General features: G+C 46.2%; 1 protein-coding gene across 1 annotated transcript in view; it reads right to left on the reverse strand.

Annotated features, from left to right (window-relative positions):
- LOC118217569 (protein bicaudal C homolog 1-like) overlaps positions 1–26880 on the reverse strand; it is a 61383-nt gene that overhangs the window by 10959 nt on the left and 23544 nt on the right. Inside the window, exons 3-10 of the mRNA XM_035399441.1 lie at positions 22024–22093; positions 12121–12200; positions 10751–10909; positions 9810–9863; positions 6074–6256; positions 4481–4732; positions 3501–3632; positions 892–1069 (exon numbers count right to left, since the gene is read on the reverse strand). Coding sequence (XP_035255332.1) covers positions 892–1069; positions 3501–3632; positions 4481–4732; positions 6074–6256; positions 9810–9863; positions 10751–10909; positions 12121–12200; positions 22024–22093 — 1108 coding nt within the window. The remainder of the gene's footprint in view (positions 1–891; positions 1070–3500; positions 3633–4480; positions 4733–6073; positions 6257–9809; positions 9864–10750; positions 10910–12120; positions 12201–22023; positions 22094–26880) is intronic.

The raw sequence follows: 26880 nt of genomic DNA on the forward strand, positions 1-26880 counted from the left end.
GGATAATCGTCTTGTTATGCAGCTGCCCTGTCAAAACAACGTAAAAAATGAATGAACTGCACATTTAGAGGTTTCAGGCATAATTTTGTAATATAAATATTAAAACAGTACACTTGCCAAGTACTGTGGGACAAGAGGCATGTAAATTATGCCATACATTAGTCTACATTTTTCCAGCGTCTGTTTTATGTTTTTTCAATGTCCTGGATCTGGAAATGACAAATGTTCTTTAGGAATACAAGAAGGAGTGTATCTATCAAGTAGTTTCTAAAACACATGTTTTTTAACATGCAGAAAACAATCGATGCCTGGATTCAATCAACAGTTGTCTTTTCTGTTCATAAATATGGTTAGTGTGGTGTGTCAGAAAGGCACTGAATGCAAAGAATGGCACTCACTGTACCCCCTTACCAAAACTTGTCCCAGCTGTACCCCCTGACCCAGACTGGCACTCACGGTACCCCCTTATCCAGACTGGCACCCCCTTGCTGTACCCCCTTACCCAGACTGGCACCAGCTGTACCCCCTTACCCAGACTGGCACCAGCTGTACCCCCTTACCCAGACTGGCACCCCCTTGCTGTACCCCCATACCCAGACTGGCACTCGCTGTACCCCCTTACCCAGACTGGCACTCGCTGTACCCCCTTACCCAGACTGGCACCAGCTGTACCCCCTTACCCAGACTGGCACCAGCTGTACCCCCTTACCCAGACTAGTCCCAGCTGTACCCCCTTGCCCAGACTGGCACCCCCTTGCTGTACCCCCATACCCAGACTGGCACTCGCTGTACCCCCTTACCCAGACTGGCACCAGCTGTACCCCCTTGCCCAGACTGGCACCAGCTGTACCCCCTTGCCCAGACTGGCACCCCCTTGCTGTACCCCCTTACCCAGACTGGTGAGCCCCAGACCGGCTGAGGCCAGGATGTCCAGTCCCGCAGTGCAGGCCAGAGGGGGCGGGCTGCTGTTTTGGGGTACGGGCACCCCGCTGTGCTCCAGGCCCAGCAGAACCTTCCGGGCTTCGTACATGTTCATGGCGTTCCTCTCCACACTCTTCACGATCACCGTCTGGCTCACCGAGGAGAACGGGACAGGAAGTCAGCGCGGAACAGACAGCAGGATCCCGCTAACCCACAGGAAGTGAGCGCAGAACAGACAGTGGGCTCTTGCTGACCCACAGGAAGTCAGCGCAGAACAGACAGCAGGATCCCGCTAACCCACAGGAAGTGAACACGGAACAGACAGTGGGCTCTTGCTGACCCACAGGAAGTGAGCGGGGAACAGACAGCGGGCTCTTGCTGACCCACAGGAAGTGTGCGGGGAACAGACAGCGGGCTCTTGCTGACCCACAGGAAGTGAGCGCAGAACAGACAGCGGGCTCTTGCTGATCCACAGGAAGTGAGCGCAGAACAGACAGCGGGCTCTTGCTGACCCACAGGAAGTCAGCGCAGAACAGACAGCGGGCTCTTGCTGATCCACAGGAAGTGAGCGGGGAACAGACAGCGGGCTCTTGCTGACCCACAGGAAGTGAGCGCAGAACAGACAGCGGGCTCTTGCTGACCCACAGGAAGTGAACACGGAACAGACAGTGGGCTCTTGCTGACCCACAGGAAGTGAACGGGGAACAGACAGCGGGCTCTTGCTAACCCACTCACACACATTTACACGGGTACTTATTTCTTTTTACACAATGCTTTTCCCCAAAAGAACTTCCTATACAAAGCACCATTGAAAAAACCAAGTCAATCACATCAACTCAAAGAAGAAAGTGTTTCAAACTGGCTTTGAAACATAAGCTAAGACAGGGCGCCCATTGCTGCTACAGTAAGTGCTGTTCCCAGACAGCCGGGCCAGTTGGAGATCTCTCCCGACCGTCTGGGTTGTGGGAACAGTAAATCCATAGCGACTGGGTGTCACAAACAATATATTATCACCGGAGAATGAAATTCGCTGTAAAAGGAATACATATTTACGGCAAAGTAAATAATAAAAGCATTTCTTTGCGGCGAAGAACCATTTCTCGGCCTGTTCTTCACCGCTGTGTCTCGTTCAGCTGTATATATGCGGAATGTAAATACTATGCTTTGAAATTTGGTAAAAAAACTTTTTTGAAGGCTAGTACTGGAAAATGTATGCACTGTTAAATACAGAAAAATAACTGAGCATTTGTGTATGTCTGTGAAAAGCACACATGGATGAATTCCTCATCCTGGGCCTTTGCCTGAATTCAATCAGCCTTAGTCCTTAACTTGACTTCAAAGTAAACGCAAGCATTACAAATTTCCTTCACAAACTCAGTTTGGCAAGCTAATTTTAGTGAATGCCCAAAATCATCAATCTGTGTCTGTGGTCATATAAAATAAAAATGCTATGGCTTCAATCCTTAGTCAAAGTTAAGAACAAATGTAGACTGAATCCCAGCCTTTTACAGTTACTATGTGTACTGCACATGCTCTCTCCAGAGCATGGTCACTCAAATCTGGACCTCAAATCCAAATCCAGCCCCGGTTTCTTTTCCCCCCTTGGTAATTAACGAAGCAATCAGTGCTACTGATTGGCCAGACTCTAGTCACACCTGACTCCCAGGTAAAGGGAGGGTGGAAAACCAGCAGTTCTTGGACCTCGAGGGCCGTGAGTTGAGGAACAGGGCTCTAGAGCATTAGCCATTGCTCTCTGTTTCTTAGAACAGAGAGGAGGCTACAGGTGAAATGCCATCCTCTGAGACAAGTGCAGAGAGAGAGAGAGAGAGAGAGAGAGAGAGAGAGAGAGAGAGAGAGAGAGAGGGAGAGAGAGAGAGAGAGAGAGAGAGAGAGAGAGAGAGAGAGAGAGAGAGAGAGAGAGAGAGAGAGAGAGAGAGAGAGAGAGAGAGAGAGAGAGAGAGAGAGAGAGAGAGAGAGAGGACATAATCTAACAGCTCTCTGCATAGAAAGCACCAATCCCCAGAGCGCTAACGCTAATTAGCACCTCATCCACAACACAGCTCATTAGGAGGTACTTAAGCACCCGGCTAAGCTAGCCAGAACATCACTGACTCGCACAACTCACAACCCACCAGGGACGAAAATCTTTATCTGGTCTGATGTTATAGATCAGGAAGAAAGAGCAGCGAACAGACAGACAGCAGGGAAATGGACCCGACGAAACTCACGCCCTCAGGTACCTCAGATGGGGGAGAGGGAAGCCACTCACAGTGGCCTGTGTCTGTGATTGGGCCAGGTGCAGGGAGGGAGAGGGCTGGGGGGCTGGGCCTGGTGCTCACACAGGAAGCTGTGATTGGCTGGGGGATGACTGATGGCTCGGGTTGGGGATGGATGTTGGTGGGCAGAGACTGCTGCTCACACAGTAAGCTGTGATTGGCTGGGGGATGACTGACGGCTCGGGTTGGGCATTGATGTTGGTGGGTGGGGCCTGGTGCTCACACTGTAAGCTGTGATTGGTTGAGGGATGACTGACGGCTCGGGATCGGTTGGGTATGGATGTTGTTGGGCGGGGCCTGTACCTTGCTGGGCTGTTTGACCTTGGCCTTGATGCTGACGAAGACGTCCAGCCGCTCCATCAGACCGGTCAGGCACTGCGGCTCCACCTCCATGTCCTCCTTAATGTCAAACATCAGGACCAGGGGAAGAAAGCCCTGACAAACAAACAAGCATGGGCACACACACACACAAACAAACACACACAGGCACAGATACACAGACACAGACACACACACATACACACACACACATGCACACACACGCACACACACGCACACACACAGACACACTTTTAGCTTTTTAACTCTTTATTTTGGACGGCTGTTAAAAATAGAACAGTGCCAATACCGCTTAAGCATGTACAACGTGCTCAACGCCAGCAGGCTGCTGTGCATACCCAGCACTGCTGCACCATAACGATCCCTGTTTCAGCTCTATTTGCACTGCAGGCTGATGCAACCCTCCTTTGGAGAGTGCCCCTCTGGGGGAACCTTCAGCTGAGGCAAAAAGACTCAGGGCAAGGCTAAAAGACTCAGAGCAAGGCAAAAAGACTCAGAGCAAGGCAAAAAGACTCAGAGCAAGGCAAAGCAGACAGGGCCCTCTGGCCTGCGGGTCTATGAAAGCTTAAGTGAGGATGGAGGGAGGAAAATTAAAGGAATAATTCATATAAAAATATTTTTTAAATAATTTTTGCTACCTGGGTTAGGAGGAGTGTGAGATCACAAACATGTGGTTAGAATGTTCTTAACTGAACATTCTAATGCTGATGTCACAATCACTGCTGGTGACTGAAAGCAGTGGAGTTCTAGAACACCAGCTTAGAAAAAAAGAAAAACATTCCAAAAAAACCTGCTCCTCAGAAAGGGTTTAAATAAAGGGTTTTATAACTCAGAAAGCTGGACTTTTTCAAGTCATACAAAATTTAGATAACTGTCAAAAAAAAGCAACAACTTTCCTGACTTTCCTGATTTTCCAGTAGACGTGCTGAATGAGAGACCCTCACCATGAGATGCTGGCGTGCCAGGCAGACGGACTCCACCGAGCCCTGGAGGTAGACGGCGGACTTCTTGTGCGGGCTGCTGGGGTCGGGGAAGTGCAGCTGGGCGCCGGTGCTCTGGGTGACGTGCCGCACGTTGCCGCCGTTGCGGCCCATCAGGAAGAGGTGGTGCTGGGGCGCGATGTCCAGGTGGGTGCTCACCGAAACTGCCCCGCCCAGGCCGCCCGTCAGGTGCTCCAGCAGCAGCGCGGTCCCCGTCTGCAAACGGGACGGGGAACACACAAACGGCCAAAAGAAGTTAAATTCTATTCATCTGCAGGAAGAATAACACAGATAGTGAAGGCCAATCCTGAATTCATCCATTTCAACTGCAACTGCTAATTGCGAAGCAATTGCAAATCGAAAACACAACGACAATACAGAAACATGCTGCATTTCATAAGAAAACAACAACGGAAATGTTTTCTCACAACCAAAACACAGGCGGCAGCAGCCAACGTTGGATGGAGAGTGGGGAGTATCCTTGACCGCATTCAGCAAGGTGAGGTCTTTTATTAGTAAGATTTCCAAAGTACTTTTGATCAACTGTACTTCAGTAACGATTACTTCTGGATAAATTATAGCTTCTGGTCAGATCTACGGTCTAAAAATTCGACCAATTGGTCCTGCACATGGTTTGCCACCATAAAAAGCCCTGAAACACACACACACACACACACACACACACACACAGCCCGTGAGCACACACATTTTTATCTTTTTCTGTTCTGTTTTTCTGTTATTTCCAACATTTTCAGAGTAGGATTCCTCCCTTTGTCCTATAGCGACCGCATTATTAATAAAAAACCGAACACCACAGAAATGCAGGCACACATGCTCTCCAAAACCACTGGCCCACTCCTTCCAACCCCCACCCCCCTCTCTGTCAACAGCAGTTAGGACTGCTGTTCCAAAATAATCTCCAGGCCAAATCCTCAACCACAGCAGAGGCCAGATAAGGACTCGTCCACATGGACAGAGTGCTCTATAATAACAATAATAATCATAATAATAAAAAGAAAAATAATAATAACAAGGGACTGCATTTACACAGCAATTTCAAAGCACTTTAAAGTCAAAGGAGGGGGAAGCTGTCCTCAACTGCCACCAATGTACCTGGGTGATGAACGGCAGCCATTTTATCTAATGGGGTGGAGAGACGGGGGGGGGGGGGGGGGGGATGGGGGGGGGGGGGGAATTACTGAGCCAATTAAAATGGGGAAACATCAAGCGGTCACATTGCGCCAGATGGGCTGAAAGTTTTAGCCAGAACGCCGCTACAGTCACAGGGTTAGGGTCAGGACCGCGGTTTAGATGCTAACGCAGCAGGGGGTGGTGGGGTTGGGGGTTAGGGTTAGGACTGCGGTTTAGACGGTAACATAGCGGGGGGTGGGGTGGTGGGGTTGGGGGTTAGGGTTAGGACCACGGTTTAGATGCTAACGCAGTGGGGGTAGGGGGGTTGGGGTGGTGGGGGGGTGGGAGGGTTAGGGTTAGGACGGTTTAGACGCTAACGCAGCAGGGGGTGGGTGGGTTGGGGGGTTGGGGGGGCGGGGGGCTTACCTTGACCGCGGCGGCGTTGTCCTGCGAGCCCCTGACCGTAACTGTGGTGCGGTACAGGCGGGACCGCAGCTTGAAGGACACGGAGATGCCGTAGGTCTGGGAGATGTGCTGCACCGCGGGGGAGCCCGGGTCCGGCTGGACCATCGGCGGGAGCTCGAACGTCAGCACCAGGGGGAGGAGCTCCTGCGGGGGGGGGTCCGCATCAGAGGGGGGCAGCATCTCAAATGCGTGTATTTAAATTGTGTGTTTGTATGAGTGTATTGCACATGTTCTTTTCTACCTTTTAAATATATGTTTGGCCTTTACTGTATTTATTTGGAAAGTATTTTGAATTGTGTTCCAAGTCGACCACAAAAGGGGGAGAAAAATCACTTGCCATGTCCTTCTTAAAGCAGAGATATCAGTGTCAATGGGGTATTTCTTTTGAATAAATAAATAAATAAATAAGCATATGAATTAATAGCAGTTGTGCTCAGGAAAAAGAGCAGACCGTGGTTAAATAACTATTTGAAATGTTTTCTTCCTGTTGACAGCAGAAATGCTTTCAAATACGACCAGCGACCAGCGTCTAGACTTTTAAAGACTAAATGTCTAATGCAGTTAAAATACACATGAGCTTTAGACCCATCTACTGCATCCACACTGTACTATTCTAACCCATAGAGACTCATTTAATATTAATTTAATATGTGTCTCAGCGTAAGAAGTGCTAAACTAGGGTCAGTTCTCCCCAGTTCATTTGCTAACTTAATCCATTATGAGCTAACAGGCTGAACCCATCCCAGATCAGAGACCTTCGTGAATACGAGGCCTGGAGAGCCATCACAGCCAAGAGAAGAGCACTGAGACAAACCCTTCGACTCAAACAGGGCTGATCGAGACTGAAACGGTGCTGACGGACACAAACGCGGTCAGATAAACGCCCTCTGTGGAGGTGAGGAAACGAAAGCGCACGGAGAACACGCTCTCTCTCTCTGCAGAAGCACGCACGCAGACCCTGGGCCCCGGCCTCCTGGCACCGCGGCCTAGCCTCACCGGCCGCCAGAGAATGGTAAACTGTATAAATTACAGCGACCGAAAAAATGCAGCCATGATCACTAGCACATGTTCAACGAAACTGCGTTAAGATTATGTCTCCAAGCATTACTTTTGTGCGTGGAGGGAAAAAAAGAGGGAAAATGGCATTATATTTTCCTGTAGAAATATCACAATGGAATACTTTTCCAGATGAAAACCAGAAAAGCAGTTTCTCTCACGCTTAACTGAACTGAGTCCAGGAAACCTGGTCTAAGGCAGGAAGATTGGGCTAAAAATAGAGAGCGTAGGTACAACGCACGAGCAGCTATCAGTTCTGCTATCTACATATCCTGCGTGTTCGCCTGACTTAATACCCCTTCAGCATCAGACCAACACATCAGATTCAGCTCAATTCACAGACATTGAGATGGGGAACCGTTTTCTTATTTACTCCAAGTAAGAGAACCATGAGCAAGGCCCGTCCTACATCACAACGTCTTCTATTCCCAGGAATGGGATCTTCTCCAATTAGAAGGCAGACCTAATTAATTAAAAGTACACCTAACCTGAGCTGAGGGTGAAAAACAGCACTGATGTCCAGTAATACTCAGTACAGAGTTCACCAGAGAAAGCACACGCATTTTATCTTACTGGAAAAAGGGAAAATATTCTGAGCGACTCAGTGCCGTTGGCCGTTTGACTGGGCGGGGGTCCACTTGGGAGACATGCTAAGTGCTGCTAACAGCCTGAACGTTGCCGCGAGCAACGCGGAACTTCCATGTTCATCTCAATTTTCATCTTCATCAGCCCCTACAGGGGCAATCTGCATCCATGCTGTTACAGAAGCTATTAGCTCACGCACAAGTGCTCTCTCTGAACTCCATTTCATGCTACCCACCTACATGATCTACTCTATCGGCATTCAATGGATACATTCACTTGCCCCATCCATTCAAAAGAAATCTTCCTGCCAGAGTTGAAAAGAACTTAAAAGAATTCACAGATAAAATCCAAAAATATTACACATGGTCTGGTGTAGTGTAGGCTCTGTTGGGTTGGAACCAGTCTGATACAGGCTCTGCTGGGTTGGAACTGGTCTAGTGTAGGCTCTGTTGGCTGGTCTGGTGTAGGCCCTGTTGGGTTGGAGCTGGTCTGGTGCAGGCTCTGTTGGGTTAGAGCTGGTCTGGTACAGGCTCTGTTGGGTTGGAGCTGATCTGGTGCTGGCTCTGTTGGGTTGGAGCTGATCTGGTGTAGGCTCTGTAGGGTTGGAGCTGGTCTGGTGCTGGCTCTGTTGGGTTGGAGCTGATCTGGTGTAGGCTCTGTTGGGTTGGAGCTGATCTGGTGTAGGCTCTGTAGGGTTGGAGCTGGTCTGGTGCTGGCTCTGCTGGGTTGGAACTGGTCTGGTGCTGGCTCTGTTGGGTTGGAGCTGATCTGGCGTAGGCTCTGTTGGGTTGGAGCTGATCTGGCGTAGGCCCTGTTGGGTTGGAGCTGGTCTGGTGCTGGCTCTGTTGGGTTGGAGCTGATCTGGCGTAGGCTCTGTTGGGTTGGAGCTGGTCTGGTGTAGGCCCTGTTGTGTTGGAGCTGGTCTGAAGTAATTCCTGTTGAACTGGCGCTGGTCTGTTTGAGTTCCTGTTGAGTTGGCACTACTCAGGTACTGATCCTACTGAGGCATGACTGAGGCAGGCCATAAGTCAAGAGAAGCCCTCTGGTCCGTGCCATACTTCTGTGCTCAGGAACGCCAGGCAACCAATACGGCTGTCAGAGTCTATTTAGGAAAAACAGAGCCAAAAACCACGTCTGTTTCGCGGTCATTTATTTCTTTGTTGCTGAAAAGCCAGCGCACATATTAGCTCTGTTACGTGCGTGGATGGTGAGAATCAGAGAGTTTTCCACAGTCCCTCGATCGAGAGAGAGAGAGAAAGAGAGAGAGAGAGAGAGAGAGAGAGAGAGAGAGAGCCAGGTGTCACCGTTCCCGTGAGATGCAAAGAGGGCCGTCTGGAAGGGAATGACAGGCGGGAGTGGAACGGACGCGCCCGTCGAAAAAAAACAGGAAAACAGGGACCGCCGAACTCGCGTAGCTGAAACTGGTCTCTCTGATCGCCAACACATGTTCCACATCAAGCCACAACGAACAGCGGACTCCAGATCCCACATCACACCTCCTCCACAAAAACCGCCGCGAACATCAAAGGCCGCCATTAGCCGCCAGCCGCGGCAGACTAAACACCGAGCGCGCGGGGGGACGCTCTTCCACGAACTCTCAGCGCGTTGCCATGGAAACAGAGGCGCGGGATTACCGAGGCGATCACGTAAGCACGCGCTGCACAGGGCGTGCTGATAAAATAAACAAACACATCCGCCGTCACAACATACAAGCTGTGCGTCCTCACTGGCTTTTAAACTTGTCATTTCCAAGATGGACCTCGGCATGTATGTGCATAAGTATGCAAAGTGGTGTTTGGGTCAGGTGTTTGTGATGCAAGCAGGTGTGTTCCTCGTCAGGGTCAGTTTGTAGTGTAGGTGTTTGGTGTGAAATAAAATTCTTCAGTAGAGTATTAGTACAGGTGTGTTTAGTGTAGTTGTAGTTTTAGTACAGGTGAGTTTTAGTATAGTTGTAGTATTAGGACAGCTGTGTTCCAGTTCTGTAAGTACAGGTGAACTGGTGTTTTTCATTCAGGAACAGCATAAAGGACGAAGGTGCGTAAAATAGGTTTATTACCCTGATTTTAACTCTGGCTGTCTCCACCCCAGCTGGTTGGCCTGCGATGGACACCTGGGAGAAACACGTCAGTCAACACCTACAGGAAGCGCCACAGGCCAGATTTAATCAGCAATACTCATTACCACCACCCATTAAGACACTGGCAGCTTTTCTTTTGCACAAACACAGTTTACCCAGGTCTTCTGGTGAGCCCTGAACTCCCCAGACAGCTTTTGGGAAAACAACAAGCACTTTAATTTAATTACCAGTCAAAGTTAAAGACGAATATTGACTGAATTCGGCCACAGTGATGACACTCCTCACCCACTGTGTCACAACTGCTGCTGCTGCTGCTGCTGCTGCTGACACTTGTTGGTTGCCATTGCATCTATCTATCTATCTATCTATCTATCTATCTATCTGTCTATCTATCTGTCTATCTATCTGTCTATCTATCTGTCTGTCTGTCTGTCTGTCTGTCTATAAAATATGGTTTTAACTACTGGTCTCACAATCCTATTTAATGACTGAATTAATAAATTGAAACCAAGCAAGAAAAAAAAAATCAAAATCAAGTTCTACTCAGTTACAACAAAGCTCTTCAATGTCATTGAACAAAATTAACCAATTTTGAGTGAATCAATTTCCACATCTTGTCTATGTTGAACATTTTTTTTTTTTGCCTGAATACCATCTTCAATCCTAAGTGCACACATGTCAAATGAAGGTCTAATAAATCGACATGTTGACTATCATGGCATTAGATCACAGCCTCTTCATTGGTCTTCGTTTTCCTTGATTTACCCCAAAGCTAGATCGTCATGGGGGCAGTGAGGGGCGGTGAGGGGCAGTGAGGGGGGGTGAGGGGCAGTGAGGGGGAGTGAGGGGGGGTGAGGGACGGTGAGGGACAGTGAGGGGGGGTGAGGGACGGTGATGGGCGGCGACAGACGCGGACATGCCTGGTTGCTCTTCTCCGCCTGGTTGTTGCGGTTGGAGTCGGGGAAGTGGATGTGGCAGCCTGTTTCTTCCATCACCCTCTTGATGTTGTTGCCTCCTTTCCCGATGACGTGGGAGTGCTCTGTGTGGGACACGTCCATCTTCAGCGTGACGCGGCTGCCCTGTGAGGGAGACAGCAGTTGCTCGGTCATAATAATAATAAATTTATTTTATATAGCGCTTTTCATGGTCTCAAAGAAGCTTAACAATACATGATACATACATACATACATACAATGAATCATACAATGCAGAAAAAGAAAGAAAGAAACAATGCAGAAAATTTTAACCTTGAAACCTTTTCAGCCTTTCTCCACACAAAAAAGTGATGCTGACATGAGCATCACCTTGTGAAGAGAGACCGATGTCCTTACATATGTAGTACTTTAAGGTATGTGTCCCATACCACTGACTGCCAACAATGGTATTTTTTCAGGGATTTTCTCTCTGGAAGCTCAACAACAGTAATCATTTCACAATTCCAGCCGGTCATAACTCTGGGCTGAGATTCAAAAGCAATACTCATAAAACACCCAAGAAATGGTAAGGAAAAACTGCACAGGCTAGAGGACTTAAAAAGGTCACTGTGTAGGAGACATCCAATCAGATCAGAAAAATGCATCCTTGAGCCCCAGGGAGAATGGGCAAAAGCACCACAAGGGGCGCATGTGAGTGCAATGTAGCTAAGGAAGTGGATGGGGAAGAGCTCAGGAGGATCATGTACCTGAAACAGGACCTCTCTCAGGAGGACCCTGTACCTGGAATAGGACCTCTCACAGGATGGCCACGCACCTGAAACAGGACCTCCCAGGTACCACAGGCTCATTTCACACACTGCAGGGTCTGCAGCCCTGGTCCCAGAGAGCCGCAATATCTGCTGGCTGTCGCTGTTACTCATGACTTAATTTACCGATTAAAGTAGTTGGTTACTCATTGGTTGCCGATTTTAAGATGGAAAGAAACCTGGAACCATTTGGGCCTCAGGATCCAAGCCAGCAGACCCCTTGTCTATGGACTTCCATCTGAAGGATTAGTGGCTGTGAGACCTCACTCTTCACCCTCACTTCTGAGAGACAGAAATCCTATTGCTTTCTGCCATCATATCCCCATTAAGCCCTAAATGAGCTGGAACCAACTGAGAAATATCAGTTACTGTTGTGTATGCCAAACACACACTCACGCACACACACACAGACAGACAGACAGACACACACACAAACACACACTCACGCGCACACACAGACAGACACACAGGCACACAGACACACCCACACAAAGACACACGGACACACACACACACACACACACATACACAGGCAGATCTTTCACTCACTTTTGCATCGAGGACAGACATGATCTTCTCTTTGGCCTCCTTCACTCTCTCCTTCTTTCCGCAGACTTTGATGTGTGGATCTGAAAGAGAGAGCATCACCATCAGGGCCATTCTCCATTCCCAGGATTACAGCTCACCATCAGGGCCATTCTCCATTCCCAGGATTACAGCTCACCATTCAGACAGGAGCCGGCAACTAGTGAGTGACGCTGCCTGTGATTTTTCAGCTATTCTCTATCAATCAATCACTCAATCAATCAATCAATCGATTAGTACATTAACCAATCAATCAACTGATCGATCAATCAACCCATACATTAACCAATCAATCAATCAATAAGTACATTAACCAATTAATCAATCAGTGTATTAAACAATCAATAAATCAGTACATTAACCAATAAACCAATCAGTAAATTAAACAATCAATGAATCAGTACATTCATCAATAAATAAATCAATCCAGACATTAATCAATCAATCCAATAAATATTAATTTTGGCCTACACCATTTACAAACGGGCATCCAGCACTTCACAATAGCTAACCCCTCTGTTAACAGGATACCTGAAAAGGAAATACACTGCAGCATATTGCAAATAGGTGGAAAGCATCAAAAGTAGTTATCATTCATATAAAACTACAGCACACTTCCCGAGTAAATCCTGCTTTCCAAACATCGTGATCTTTCCCATGATGTCAGACTAAAATGAGTCAGCGAAAAAACATGTGTCTTCTGTGAGGGTGTCTACGGCGCGTCCACGTCAAAAACAAAACTGAACTTGCCGTGCACTCCGTTGCAGCAAATCTCAAGATAGTCAAAGCCGACTCATCCTTCCCCGTGAAGGATTACGTAACGTTGAGCCTGGAGCTACACGCTGCTTTTAATAGCCTCCAGTTTCCTGTTATTTCATCTGGTACTTGACAGACTTGCCAGACTTTATTAATGCGCTGCAGAGGCGACACCTTCGGCTGTCGGAACAGAGCACCTGTTTATACAGACCTAGCAACAATAAAGACACACCCCTAAGAGTTCCAGGCGGCCAGGAGCTCACTTTCAAATTAATCGGCTGCAAGCTTTAAAAATATCTCTGTTCCTGTGAAATTTAACAACGGCTTATTCACGATTATTCGCTGACTCTTTAAAGAGCTAGTTAGGACAAAAGTCCAAAACAAACTTTTTAGAATTTCAGAAGTTCTAAAATAAATTTCAACATACTGATCTCGCGGGTGAAAAGAAAGAGTTTTAAAATGTCTTGATGGCTATACGGAACCTGAAAAGACAAACTGGGAAGAAATAGTGGAAAAAGTGAAATCTTTATTTTAAATAAATTCTTAAATTCCAGTAATTCATAGCTACAGTACATAATCATACTTCCTCCACCACATCAATACTCTGTACATTATTGCAGATGTTTATTTAAAAACAGCAAAACAACAGTTTTGGACAGGAATGGTATAAGCAAGGGGGCCTTAATAATAGCAAAGCAATTGAGGGAAATATTAACATAAGACTAGAGAAGCTTCAGAACTAGATCTTTTAAGAATTATCCGCAATAACTATTCAGCGCTTTGCTTCGCTGAAGATTGATGTCCTCTACAGTTGTGCCCCGTAGTGGACATGAAACTCAACAGTGAACGGAAGGTGCGTTTCGCACGGTGAACAGACTCAGTAGTGAACGGAAGGTGCGTTTCGCACGGTGAACGGACACAACAGTGAACGGAAGGTGCGTTTCGCACGGTGAACGGACTCAGTAGTGAACGGAAGGTGCGTTTCGCACGGTGAAAGGACTCAGTAGTGAACGGAAGGTGCGTTTCGCACGGTGAAAGGACTCAGTAGTGAACGGAAGGTGCGTTTCGCATGGTGAACGGACTCAGTAGTGAACGGAAGGTGCGTTTCGCACGGTGAACGGATACAACAGTGAACAGAAGGTGCGTTTCGCACGGTGAACGGACACAACAGTGAACGGAAGGTGCGTTTCGCACGGTGAACAGACTCAGTAGTGAACGGAAGGCGCGTTTCACGTGGCGAACGGTCCGACTGAAAACAGCTCCATGAAGAACAGCTCGGGGACGGAGGGGCTCATCCCCACCTCGTGGAGCTGATCAGGACCGTTTTCACGCGTCTGGGATTACGGAGTGACTCAGGTATTCACCTCGTGCTCCGCTTCAGAAAAAACAAACTGCCGCTGGCCTCCTTTAATAAAACATTACAGAGAGGCGTACAAACGCCCACGCTCAGACTGCTAATCGAGTCAAAGACGACTTCGGGTTATGAAAAATATTAGTATTCTTTTACTCTTGAGGCTAGGGTAAAATAATTCCGACGGTAAATAAAAAGCGAAAATGAACTTCTCGGATTATGGAGCAGCGAGACGGCAGCTCTGGATGATGCTGCGGTCGTGTGGTGGTGAGGGACTACGCGGCCACATCGGCGAGCGTGGTGAAGGCCTGGAGGTCTAAACACTCCAAAACTGCACTAAAACAAGAGGCCTCCGATGGAAACAGGAAAGTAGAGGTGTCTGGAGACCCCAGTTGTGTGTTTGGAAACCTTCCAAACCGGGCTGTTGAGGGGCCTGTGTCCTGATGGCGGTAGGCTACCAGTAGAGGGCGCTCACTATCACTTCTTGACCCAGGCCACGTCTGAAACGGTTTACTTGCTTACTAGGGGCGACATAGCTCAGGAGGTAAGACCGATTGTCTGGCAGTCGGAGGGTTGCCGGTTCAAACCCCGCCCTGGGTATGTCGAAGTGTCCCTGAGCAAGACACCTAACCCCTAATCCCTAACTGCTCTGGCGAATGAGAGGCATCAATTGTAAAGCGCTTTGGATAAAAGCGCTATATAAATGCAGTCCATTTACCATTTACCATTTACTACTGAGAATATAAGCTGCATACTAGTTGTATACATATTCAATAGCAGGCAAGTAAGCTGTCTGACTAACTCACTAGTTAGTCGTCATGTTGGTCGCATCATTAAAAAACTTTTATAATTTAGCATAAGCCTCAAGTATAAGCAGTTCTGAAGAAAGGAAAAAAGTATTTGTTAAAAAGAGCATAATTTAGTGTTGATGGCACCATTGTACCAAAGCAGTTAAGAGTCCTGCATGATATGCAAATAAAAATCTGTTTCTAATTACACTTGGCAGAACCACTGGCACAGCACTGATTTTAAAAAAATATTTTGTGCCATTCACTCTGATGATCAATAGCTTTCACAGTTGAATGATTTTGTGGAGCAAAAATCGTCCGTTTCTAAGACGTATCCGGGACCAGAACTACAAAGCAGAAACCAGAACTGTTTACGATCTCACGGTCCCGTAACGACTTTGGGAAAAGCTCCGAGGCGTCTCACACGAGCACAGAGAGAGGATTTACTGTGCTCCCGACACAGCTTCAGAGCGCAGCGAGCCAATCAGAAGAACCTTTATCATTATGAGGACAAAAATATTCATTTTAAGCCCGAATTAATCCAGTTGTGTGTCATACACTGGCCACACTCTGCGCAAGGCAGGAAACCGCTGTTTTTCCACCGCATACTTCGCATTTTTGGGAGCCACGTGTGGGCACGCTCGGCTGGGGTACGTCAGAGGGGTAGGGGTACACACGCGACTCTTTGGGAAACACACGGAACCCATATAAATTAGAGACAGGGTTTTATTTTATAGGGGACACCATTAAGGCCGCTGTGACTCATATGCTGCAGGAGAACTTAAGGACTTGTGTGTTAGAGGAGAACAGCTGGGTACTTCCTGAGGTCAGATTCCTCCCTGTGGCCACAGATTGTCTGGTAAAAGTATGCGTGCACTGGCGTTCACCAAACTAATGTAAACTCTTCATTTAATTGGTTTCCCGTCTGGATAAGACTCACTGTTCCACATGGGCTAAATCGAACTGAAACACAATTCAGTGCTTGTTTGGTAAGCAACAATACGGTCCCATTCTTCCGTATTCAGGCCCAGAACTGATTCAAATACTTCCTAGTCAAAAGTCAAATTCAAATACAGGAAATGACACAAATGATTACAATAGTGAAGGTAAACAAAAAAAATCAAAAAATAAATCAATTAAAAAAATCAACACAAATTAACATGCAAAATGTTTAAATGTGTTTACTATGAAACAAGGCTTCTGCTCCAGCTAGCTCACAGTATCAAACTGGAAAATAACCAGAGATACTCCTATGCCAACCCACTCTGGGGGTATCACCCTGACAGGGATGTCCCGGGGAACAACTAAAAGCGAGGTGCTGGAGTCAGAAGCATGGCCTAAATCAGGAATGTCACACTCCAATCCTGGAGGGGGCGCTGTGTCAGCAGGTATTTGTGATTTCCTTTCAATCAGCAGCCAATTAAGACCTTGAGAACAAGGTGTGAGGTCTCTAAAGCCAATCAATGACTTAAATTAACCATTAGTACTGAAACACACTGAAAGCCTGCAGACATTGCAGCTCTCCAGGACTGGACTCCGATACATGCCCTACTAACAGAACTCAACCTGAAGAATCTCTTGTGGTTCACGTTGTTGATCCCCTTTATGAATTTAAAAGCCTCAATCAAATCACTCCTCAGGTGGCCTTTGGGGTGCTCAACACAGCGAGGGACGTTCTGTGGACTGCTGGTAAATGCTGAAGCTTGGCAGACAGTGAATCCCTTGGAAATGAGCACGTTACTGGATTCAGTGAAATATGTGAAAAGTGAGACTCCATGATATATCCACGGTGTCTGACTTGCTATAATGCAATGAGCAAAATCTTTAGAAAAGTGGACAACAGTGCAGCTGATTTTGCAATTTAAATGCAATGCCAGCAGCAATATAAATGGAATCCTAGCAGCAATATAAATGCAATGCTAGCAGCGCTATTGAAATAAATAGCCTTTTTTTCTGAAACTCTTCTGATTTTCAAAGTGCCAGTTTGATGTGAAATATGAGTACGTTTATGTAGGCTTATGAATTTTATACAGTTCCACGTGTAATTCCAAAGGGGGAACCAGGGCATTGAGATACAAAGGGCATTTTCAGCAATGCGAGCAAACAGCCATTAACAATGCAAATTAAATCAGTTAAATGAGCTCATTCTGAGCTAACAGCTAAACATGAGATTAGTTTTCTCTTGCTTTTTTATTTTTAAAAAAATGTTATCTGTGAATAAAATGAATAACAATTGGACACAGTCTAAAGAGCAGGGAGGCATGATGTCTTTTATTAATATTTTTCTTATTTTATCCCCTTAAAGAACAAATATTGTACATGTAAAATCATATAATGAAGCATCCTTTCTACCAACATTATATATATATATATATATATATATATATATATATATATATATATATTTGTGTGTGTGTGTATTAGAAAAAGAATAATAACTTACCTAGTTCATACAAGGAACAGGATTCTTTCATCCTGTTCTGATCTGAAACTATAATTCCTGCTTACAAGGATAAATTATCCGATTAACTGAGTTAACAAGAGTTAACCAGACCCTCTATTATGACGCCATGATGGCTCTGCGAAGCTCAAAGAGCCAGGTGACATTCTACATGTGCACTCCTGAATAGCCCAATTCTATTCAACATTTACAGACAAGCCTCCTCTACAGCTGTGTGATGCACAGACTGTGATCTTTCCCTGTGGCTTCATAAGGAAGCCTGGTGTCCCTGAGGAACTGAAGCCATTTCCAGGCTGGTGACTGTTCTCACAGGTCTGGTGTTAATGAGCGGCTCCTCGTTAAGGACCAGAGGCCGCACTAACGCAGCCAGGCAGCTGGAGTCCTCCGAGAGTCAGCAGGCAGGAAGTCATGGGCCCCAATGCGAACTCCGGGGTCCCGTCCCCCTCCTCTCCCACGCACTCAGACACACGCGCCAAGCTTTCCCACACACACCCGCTACGCTCCCCCACACACACTCCGCACACACACGCCCCACTCTCCCACACACACCCGCTATGCTCCCCCACACACACCCGCTACGCTCCCCCACACACACTCCGCACACACACGCCCCACTCTCCCACACACACTCCACACACACCCGCTATGCTCCCCCACACACACTCTGCACACACACGCCCCACTCTCCCACACACACCCGCTACGCTCTCCCACACACACCCGCTATGCTCCCCCACACACACGCCCCACTCTCCCACACACACCCGCTATGCTCCCCCACACACACGCCACACTCCCCCACACACACTCCGCACACACCCGCTATGCTCCCCCACACACACTCCGCACACAAACGCCCCACTTTCCCACACACACTCCGCACACACACACCCCACTCTCCCACACACACCCGCTATGCTCCCCCACACACACTCTGCACACACACGCCCCACTCTCCCACACACACCTGCCATGCTCCCCCACACACACCCGCTACGCACTCCACACACACCCGCTATGCTCCCCCACACACACTCCGCACACACACCCCACTCTCCCACACACACCTGCTATGCTCCCCCACACACACTCTGCACACACGCCCCACTTTCCCACACACACCTGCCATGCTCCCCCACACACACCCGCTACGCACTCCACACACACCCGCTACGCACTCCACACACACCCGCTATGCTCCCCCACACACACTCCGCACACACACGCCCCACTCTCCCACACACACTCCAAATACACCCCATCCTCTCCCACGCACTCCACACACACCGCTATGCTCCCCCACACACACTCCGCACACACACGCCCCACTCTCCCACACACACTCCACACACACCCGCTATGCTCCCCCACACACACTCCGCACACACACGCCCCACTCTCCCACACACACTCCAAATACACCCCAACCTCTCCCACACACTCCAAATACACCCCATCCTCTCCCACATACACACCCGCTATGCTCCCACACACACTCCACACACACGCGCCCCACTCCCCCACACACACACGCCCCACTCTCCCACACACACTCCACACACACCCGCTATGCTCCCACACACACACTCCACACACACACGCCTCACTCTCCCACACACACTCCACACACACGCACCCCACTCCCCCACACACCCCACACACACCCACTACGCTCTCCCAAACACACACCACACACACACGCGCCCCACTCCCCCACACACCCGCTATGCTCCCACACACACACTCTGCACACACACGCCTCACTCTCCCACACACACTCCACACACACGCGCCCCACTCCCCGACACCCCCCACACACACCCACTACGCTCTCCCACACACACTCCACACCACTCCCCCACACACTCCACACACACCTGCCTCGCTCTGTGTTTAGTTTCCATGGCAACGGCAGCACACGGCAGCCCAGAGGCTGTGCGAGATTAGACTGTAACAGCGGAACAGCTGGATGCTGCTCTCCTTCTCTCTCTCTATCTCTCACTCTCTTTCCCTCTTCCTCCCTCTCCTTCTCTCTCTCTATCTCTCACTCTCTTTCCCTCTTCCTCCCTCTCTCTATCTCTCACTCTCTCTCCCTCTTCCTCCCTCTCCTTCTCTCTCTCTATCTCTCACTCTTTCCCTCTTCCGCCCTCTCCTTCTCTCTCTCTCTCACTCTCTTTCCCTCTTCCTCCCTCTCCTTCTCTCTATCTCTCACTCTCTTTCCCTCTTCCTCCCTCTCCTTCCCTCTATCTCTCTTTCTTTATTTCTCTCACTCACTCACTCATTCACTCACTCACTCCCTTTCTCAGTCTTCCTCTGTTTCTCTCTCTCTCTCTCTCTCTCTCCCTCTCTCTCAGCAAGAATAAAGACTTCATTGCCCAGCCAGTGCTCCAGTCTACTTCTACTCCTTTCAAAGTACAGATCTGTAGTATGGCACCGACTACAGTAGCCTAAGGACTGACAAAAGCATGGAAACGTGCCAGCTAGCAAAGTGCTTTTTCACATGGCAAACGTTGATAATCTAGTTGACAAGCATAACTAATGCCACACACATTGCTCATATTAGCTCTCACAGTATCATCATCCTACGAAGCACAGGATTTATGGTCTAGAACGTAAGATTTTGGAATTCTAAAAGACAAGCCACTAAAAAAAAAGGTTATCAAGATGGTCGATTTATTAGGAATTATTCCAAGGAAGCAGTCTTAATTTCAACCTGGAAGCTGAATCTTCAGTCAATAAGCTTTGGTTACACTTACAACTAACCTCAGAATAACCCTGAGAAAGCTCCAATATGGGCATCAACAGTAGACTACAGACAGACAGACAGACAGCCAGTTAACGGCCACTCCCCTGAACCAGAACAGCTGTGCACGTCTGTGTGTGCTGGCGGCTGTATACCACAGACATGCATGTGTTTCCTTTCTGTAAAAATCAGGAATAATTTGTGTATGCAGTCATAACACAACAGCACAGGATTGCTTAACATTATTCCACTGGGGGATTTTTTTTAAGTTAAGCAAGCCTTAGAGCTGCTTGCCAACAGACACAACGTTCGCGCCAGAATTCAGCTAACCTTTAACCTCAAGACAAATGATTGCAAACAGCCTTGCAAATGAACTTGGGCACTAAGGTCAGACTGGATTTTGAAATGGATCTGCACAATTTTATGTAAACTCCTGACCTCCTCTTGTTTGCTTTTTTTATTTTTATTTTTTTTTACAGATTGGAACACCAGTTCTGTCAGGAAACATCAACTGAAAAGTCCAGGCTGTCATTTCTGAGCCGACGAGGTATGTTAGCGCCCTCTAATGACCCATTTGAGAAATGCACAATAAATGCAAGACTCCAAACATTGCTTCAGACTGAGATAAGACCGGTCTACAGATAAGACACTGCTTAGTGTCCTCAGATAGGAAATTTTCATTCATATCTCCCAGGACTGCAACAGCCCAGAAAAATTAATTATGAATCTGCAGTAGCCATGTCAGTGTTTAGATGGGAAGGGTACAAAGCAGTGACGCAGGGAAGTCACCGCTTTCCGTGTCTAATTTAAATGCTAGCACAGGAGGGCTAACTTAGCAGCATAGCAAAACTAACACATAGCATGCTTACACTGGTGGGCTAACGTAGCAGCACACCAAAGCTAACTCTTAACATGCTCACACTGGAGGGCAAACATAGCAGCACAGCAAAGCTAACACTTAGCACGCTTACACTGGAGGGCTAATGTAGCAGCACACCAAAGCTAATGCTTAACATGCTCACACTGTAGGGCTACCGTAGCGGCACACCAAAGCTAACGCTACGCATGCTTACACAATAGGGCTACCGTAGGTGCACACCAAAGCTAATGCTTAGCATGCGTACACTGTAGGGCTACCGTAGCGGCACACCAAAGCTAACACTTAGCATGCTTACACTGGAGGGCTAATGTAGCAGCACACCAAAGCTAATGCTTCGGGACAAGTAGAGTGAGAGGAGCAACATGACGCTAGGCCCAAGAGGAAGTTTGCTACGACGTCTCATTATCTAATAACAATTCAGAAGAAAGCTCTGCAGGCTCGGCGTGTGATGCGCTGAAGAGAGGAAATTAGATTCAGCGCACAGCCTTCCTCATGACTGATGCCAAACTAATTACTTTAAGCACAGCTCGCAGAAGTGCTATATATTCTTTTATTGGAATTAATGAATTAGAAATGCATGTTCGGAGTGAGTTTTACTTTTTCGTAAACTTTAGCTTAATGAATTACATCCCACGCTACTGGTGTCAGTATCATAGACAGAGTATAACTACTGTGTCCAATGCTAATCTCCAGAACAAAATACTAAACTCAAAAATATGCATGTGCACAAACACACACACACACATGCAGACATGCATATACATGCCCTCACACACACACACACATACACGCACGCTCACACGCACACACAGAGACACACACGCATGCACACACATATATACATGTGCACAACAATTTTTAACTTGAAAGAGGGAAACCAACATTTACCTTTTTTAGACTTGGCACCAATCTTCAATTTCGAAGGCCAGGCAATCTGGGTCTTTGTTTCCTCCATAACCTGTAAGAGATTTCATTTTTCAATAAAGAAAGAAAAATTTACATTTTAATTAAACAATATCAATCCATCCATCCATTATCTATACCTGCTTATCCTGGGCAGGGTCATGGGGGGTACTGGAGCCTATCCCAGTGTGCATTGGGCAAGAGGCAGGAATACACCCTGGACAGGCCGCCAATCTATCGCAGGGCACACACACCATTCACTTACCATTCACTCACACACACATACCTATGGGCAATTTAGAGTCTCCAATTAACCTACCTGAATGTCTTTGGACTGTGGGAGGATGCCAGAGTACCCAGAGGAAACCAGGATTTCTTGCTGTGAGGTGAGGTACCCACTGCACCACCATGCTGCCCAACAATATCTAATTTACCACAATAAATGTTCAAAGGATATTACAATATCCAAAATCTTGGTTAAGGGCATAGCGATTTTGGAAAGGACCTGACTGACAGGAGTAATCCATTGCAATACAGACACAACAAAATACAGAGTTTCAGAAAAAATTATTTTTTTAACTATTGTGTATTAATTTTTACTATATGGTTTTATACTGGTACAAGGGACTTCAGTTTAATAACAACATATCTATGATTATTGCGTCAAAACCACGAAAAATAAAAATGTTGGATTTTATATCATGTTATGAATCTTCAGAATAAAAAATGTGAAAGATCAAGAAAGAAGCCAAAAATATTCAGGATCAGAGATGACTCATTAGAATAATAACAACACCCTGATAAAGTGTGATGTCAGATGTGGATATTACCGTTTGTTTTCAGATTTTATCAGAAAATACCAATAAGAAGGTATATTAACAAACCATATTTTCTTTAATAATTTAAAAATCAAGACATATAGTCTGGCAGTACTGTTATTGTAACAGTAACTGTGAAAAAACAAATACTCCCACATTTGCAATCAGTTAAAGAAAAAGGGCTGAAATATTATACCGTCAAAATGAAATGATTTTAGTTTAAAATTCAGACATGAAACACTAAGATAGGATGGACGGAATGAACTGGTCACATGAATAATAGATGTCGTCGAGCCAGGAAAAAGGTGTAGACTGTTTACATTGGGCTCGGTGAAGTTCAAAGCTCTCTAAGCCTTAGACAGTGTTCTTTTACTTCAAACATAATTCACCTTCAAGACATGATATCCTTGCTGCTTGTTGACTTTGGATGTTATGATCGGTACACTAAGAGGTCTCTTTCTGAAAAACGCTCTAAAACGGCTTGCTCTCGGAAGAGCTTGCTGCGTGACCTGTTTCAAGTCCTGGCTGTCTCTCTCCTAAATCGCCACCGGCTGGCTAAAATACGCCGAGTATTCCGAGTTCAAGGTTTAAAACTGGTGCCTAACAGTTTCGGTCAGATTGGCAAACATCCGCAAGCAAAAATCTCACGTTCTCGAAGGACACGCGGTTGGCCCCACAGCACACGGAGAAGCCGTTAACTGGAACGAGCTTCGCCAAAAGCCAGATGAATCAACAAGCAAAACAAACGGTAACGAGGAGCATATGGGTGCGCGCAGCTGAAAAAGCGCGATGCCGTTGTCCGCTGTAATACCAAGTATTTTCCACAAGCTCGTGGAGCCGTCTCACCTTAGGCTACTTCCTGTACAACAACAGGGGAATCAAATACTTCAGCCCAGAGAATCAAACATGAAACATCTGGTTTGCTTTAGAGGCTGACTGGTGAAATGGCAGTGCTTGAAATGTCCTTGAACACTAAAATATCCGTCAGGCCTAGCTTTTAGCTATGCGTCTGTGTTCCAGTATTTTCTTAGGGGGGGGGGGGGAGTCAAGCGACTTATGTTGTGCCTAGAAGAGTGTAAATGGAATATTTTCAGTAATAAAATTATATCCAAGCAGACATGGTGAAAGTAGACATTTTTATTTCAAGTTTATCTGAAAATAATTTTTCAGTATCCTAATAATATCCTCTAGCAGGAGTTAGCAGTAAAAGTACAGTGTGTGCCTATAAAATCCTGGTTAGACACACAGGTGTGACTACAAGTTAACACAACAGCAAAAGACAACTTTCCCACAGAAATTTATGCTGAACATTACCCTGTAAAACTCCAAGAATGGTGTCCTCCTTTGAACTGCTATTCACAAAAAAATGCATTGCATGGATGAATTGTGGGTGTCAGTTCGCCAATAAGAAACATATGCTAAAAAAACTATGACACGTGTGCTGTTGGACAAAGCGTCAGGGAAAGCAGAATTTGTTTGGTCTAGTAGAGCACACGTCACAGTCTGGATTCGAATATTTATTTTGATCCAGTGTAAACTGACACCGGGAGTACTGTTTTGCTATGTATAATGCTATTTGGCTATACATAAAATCACCTAGAACAAGACCAGGTCAAAACCTAGTATATGGCTGGACCTAACACATGTCATCCGGCCGACCAATGGTGTGACTTCATCACTCAGTCACTAACTCAGTCAGTCACAGACATTCGCGTTTGTAGGGCTGGCCCCGCTGTAGCGGTCCAGCCAAAAAGCATGATTGAGCCAGCAGGCCATTTTTCTGATTCACAGCACAACAGTGACACCGCCTGGCCAATCAGGTGCTTGCGGTCTGCCTGCACCAGCTACACAAGATGGCCGGAATCCACGCGCATGGCCACAGCTCAGCAGTAGCAGGACAATAAGGGGCAGTTTGGTGCACGTTTGGGACGTTATGCCCTCCTGACCCTACGGGACAAGTCACAGTGACGGACAGTTCCCCAGTTAGGAACAGTACACGTTACACAACGGGTGTTACATTACACTTTATGCAATGGGTGTTACAATGGGCGTTACACATTTGGGAACAAATGGGGATGGTCAGTCGTTGAACAAATGTAGTCTTACATTACATTACTAATGCAAGGAGGGATGTCCATATGAAGTGCACTAGTGATAAAAACAAACAAACAAAAAAAAAACTAATGTGTACATTTGAAAATCGTTAATATGCTTTTAGGATTATGAAAACCATTTGACTGAGCCCATACAAAAAGCGTTAGCATACTAAAGTTCACAGGTAATTTCAGTTAATTAAGAGCAACAGTTTCATGAAGATAAGCAGCCATGTCATATTCTATGTATAACCCAACAGAGTGTCTCAATCATACATGCTTAATGCAGAAAAAATATTTTGGCTTATTTTCCTTTGTTAACCACACACTATGTATGCACCGCCCACACAAACACTCCATAACCTTCAACTTATAACTCAATTATTTTTCCTTCCAAAAAATAAAGATTTTTATAATAAGGTTAATTTTTCTTTTTTTTGAGTGAAGTCATTTTGGGTTGAATTTTGCTGGCAGCTTCTAAGGGTAAACTAAAATATATTTTTTTTAAAAGCACAGGGCTGGAAGCAAAATTCTCTGTTGACAACAGTTAAAATACGCTGAATTACATTTTCTTCTTTTGATAAAGGTTCTGTCTGTGGTTCCTAGTGTGGGATATTACCTTTCTGTAATGGCCAGAACAGACTCTGCCAACAACAATTGTTCATAAATCTGGAGGTGACCCTGAAGTTTATATTTCCCAAAAAAGTAGTAACCCAAAAAAGGACATGTTTTCTGTTAGAAACCTAATCACACCTTTCACCAGTTTTCTCTTCAACCCACTTTACATAACCTTCAGCTGGCCACGGCAATATTGTCCACATGATCATGTACATCAACCTTCAAGTTCATGCCAAAACCGTGACATTATATATATGGCATATTATACAACTGCACTTATGTTCACATACAGTCCCAGTGTGCCAAAAACCAAATGTTCAAAACATGTATGGGAATGCATTAATGATGGTATTTCATAATAAACGTTATAACCAGGCTTATTAGGCCCTGATATAACCCGGTTTATCAGGCCCATGTATGCAGTCCTGCTTATTTTCACAAGTGTCCTCCTTTGACCAGAACATGTTGTCACCTCCAGAGGAGATGTGCTTGGGTGCTTCTATCTCCTCTGACTACAGAAGAAGAAGAAGAGTTAGAGGCATGGCCTTATTAAGACAACACCGAGCTCTCAAATCCCACTGCTCTCTGTAAGACCAGCCAAAACATAAAATACATCTGAAGTGGTATCATTATCTATATCAACCGAGTCAGTAAATTTATGTACATGATTTTTAATCCCGTGGGTATCTACATACCCAACAGAAACAATGATAATAAAATAGGAATAAGACAAATGTGATGTCACCTTATTGGTAGAAAACAGAATGACAGAGTTGAGCTCCACCAATCACAGAGTACGTAGGACTATGGTGACGGGCAGCTGGCTGAAGCTGTTAAAATGATTCCAGAACCAGAATTACCTGCATAAATTACTCTGAGATTAAAAAGAGAATAAATAATTCATATCTCAGCCAGGTCTTGGACTGATTGGCCTTCTCTTTACTTTTCCTTGAGCTTCTATGTCCACGTTATACCGTAGAGAGAAACTTTGAACTAAGCTTTCTAAATATGCTTCAAGTCAAAGTGTAAAAGTAGTACAACTTCCTTTGATCTGTGCTCTGTTTCTAGCTTGTCCTCGGTGGATTCCACTTCCTTCATCACACACTGTTCAGATGCGATATATATAAATGTTCATTCCGTTTCTATGGCTCAACACAATCAGTTAGATACCACATGCACACATTCCGACTTTTAGCTTTACGGCTTACTTAACAATAGCACACAAGGAAGACATTACTGACCTCTGCATAACACAAAATAAAAATGAAATATCAAGACATGTGCCAGTATTAAAAAATATTTTTATTACGTTT

Source organism: Anguilla anguilla, chromosome 18, assembly GCF_013347855.1.
Source record: "Anguilla anguilla isolate fAngAng1 chromosome 18, fAngAng1.pri, whole genome shotgun sequence".
NCBI lineage: Eukaryota > Metazoa > Chordata > Actinopteri > Anguilliformes > Anguillidae > Anguilla > Anguilla anguilla.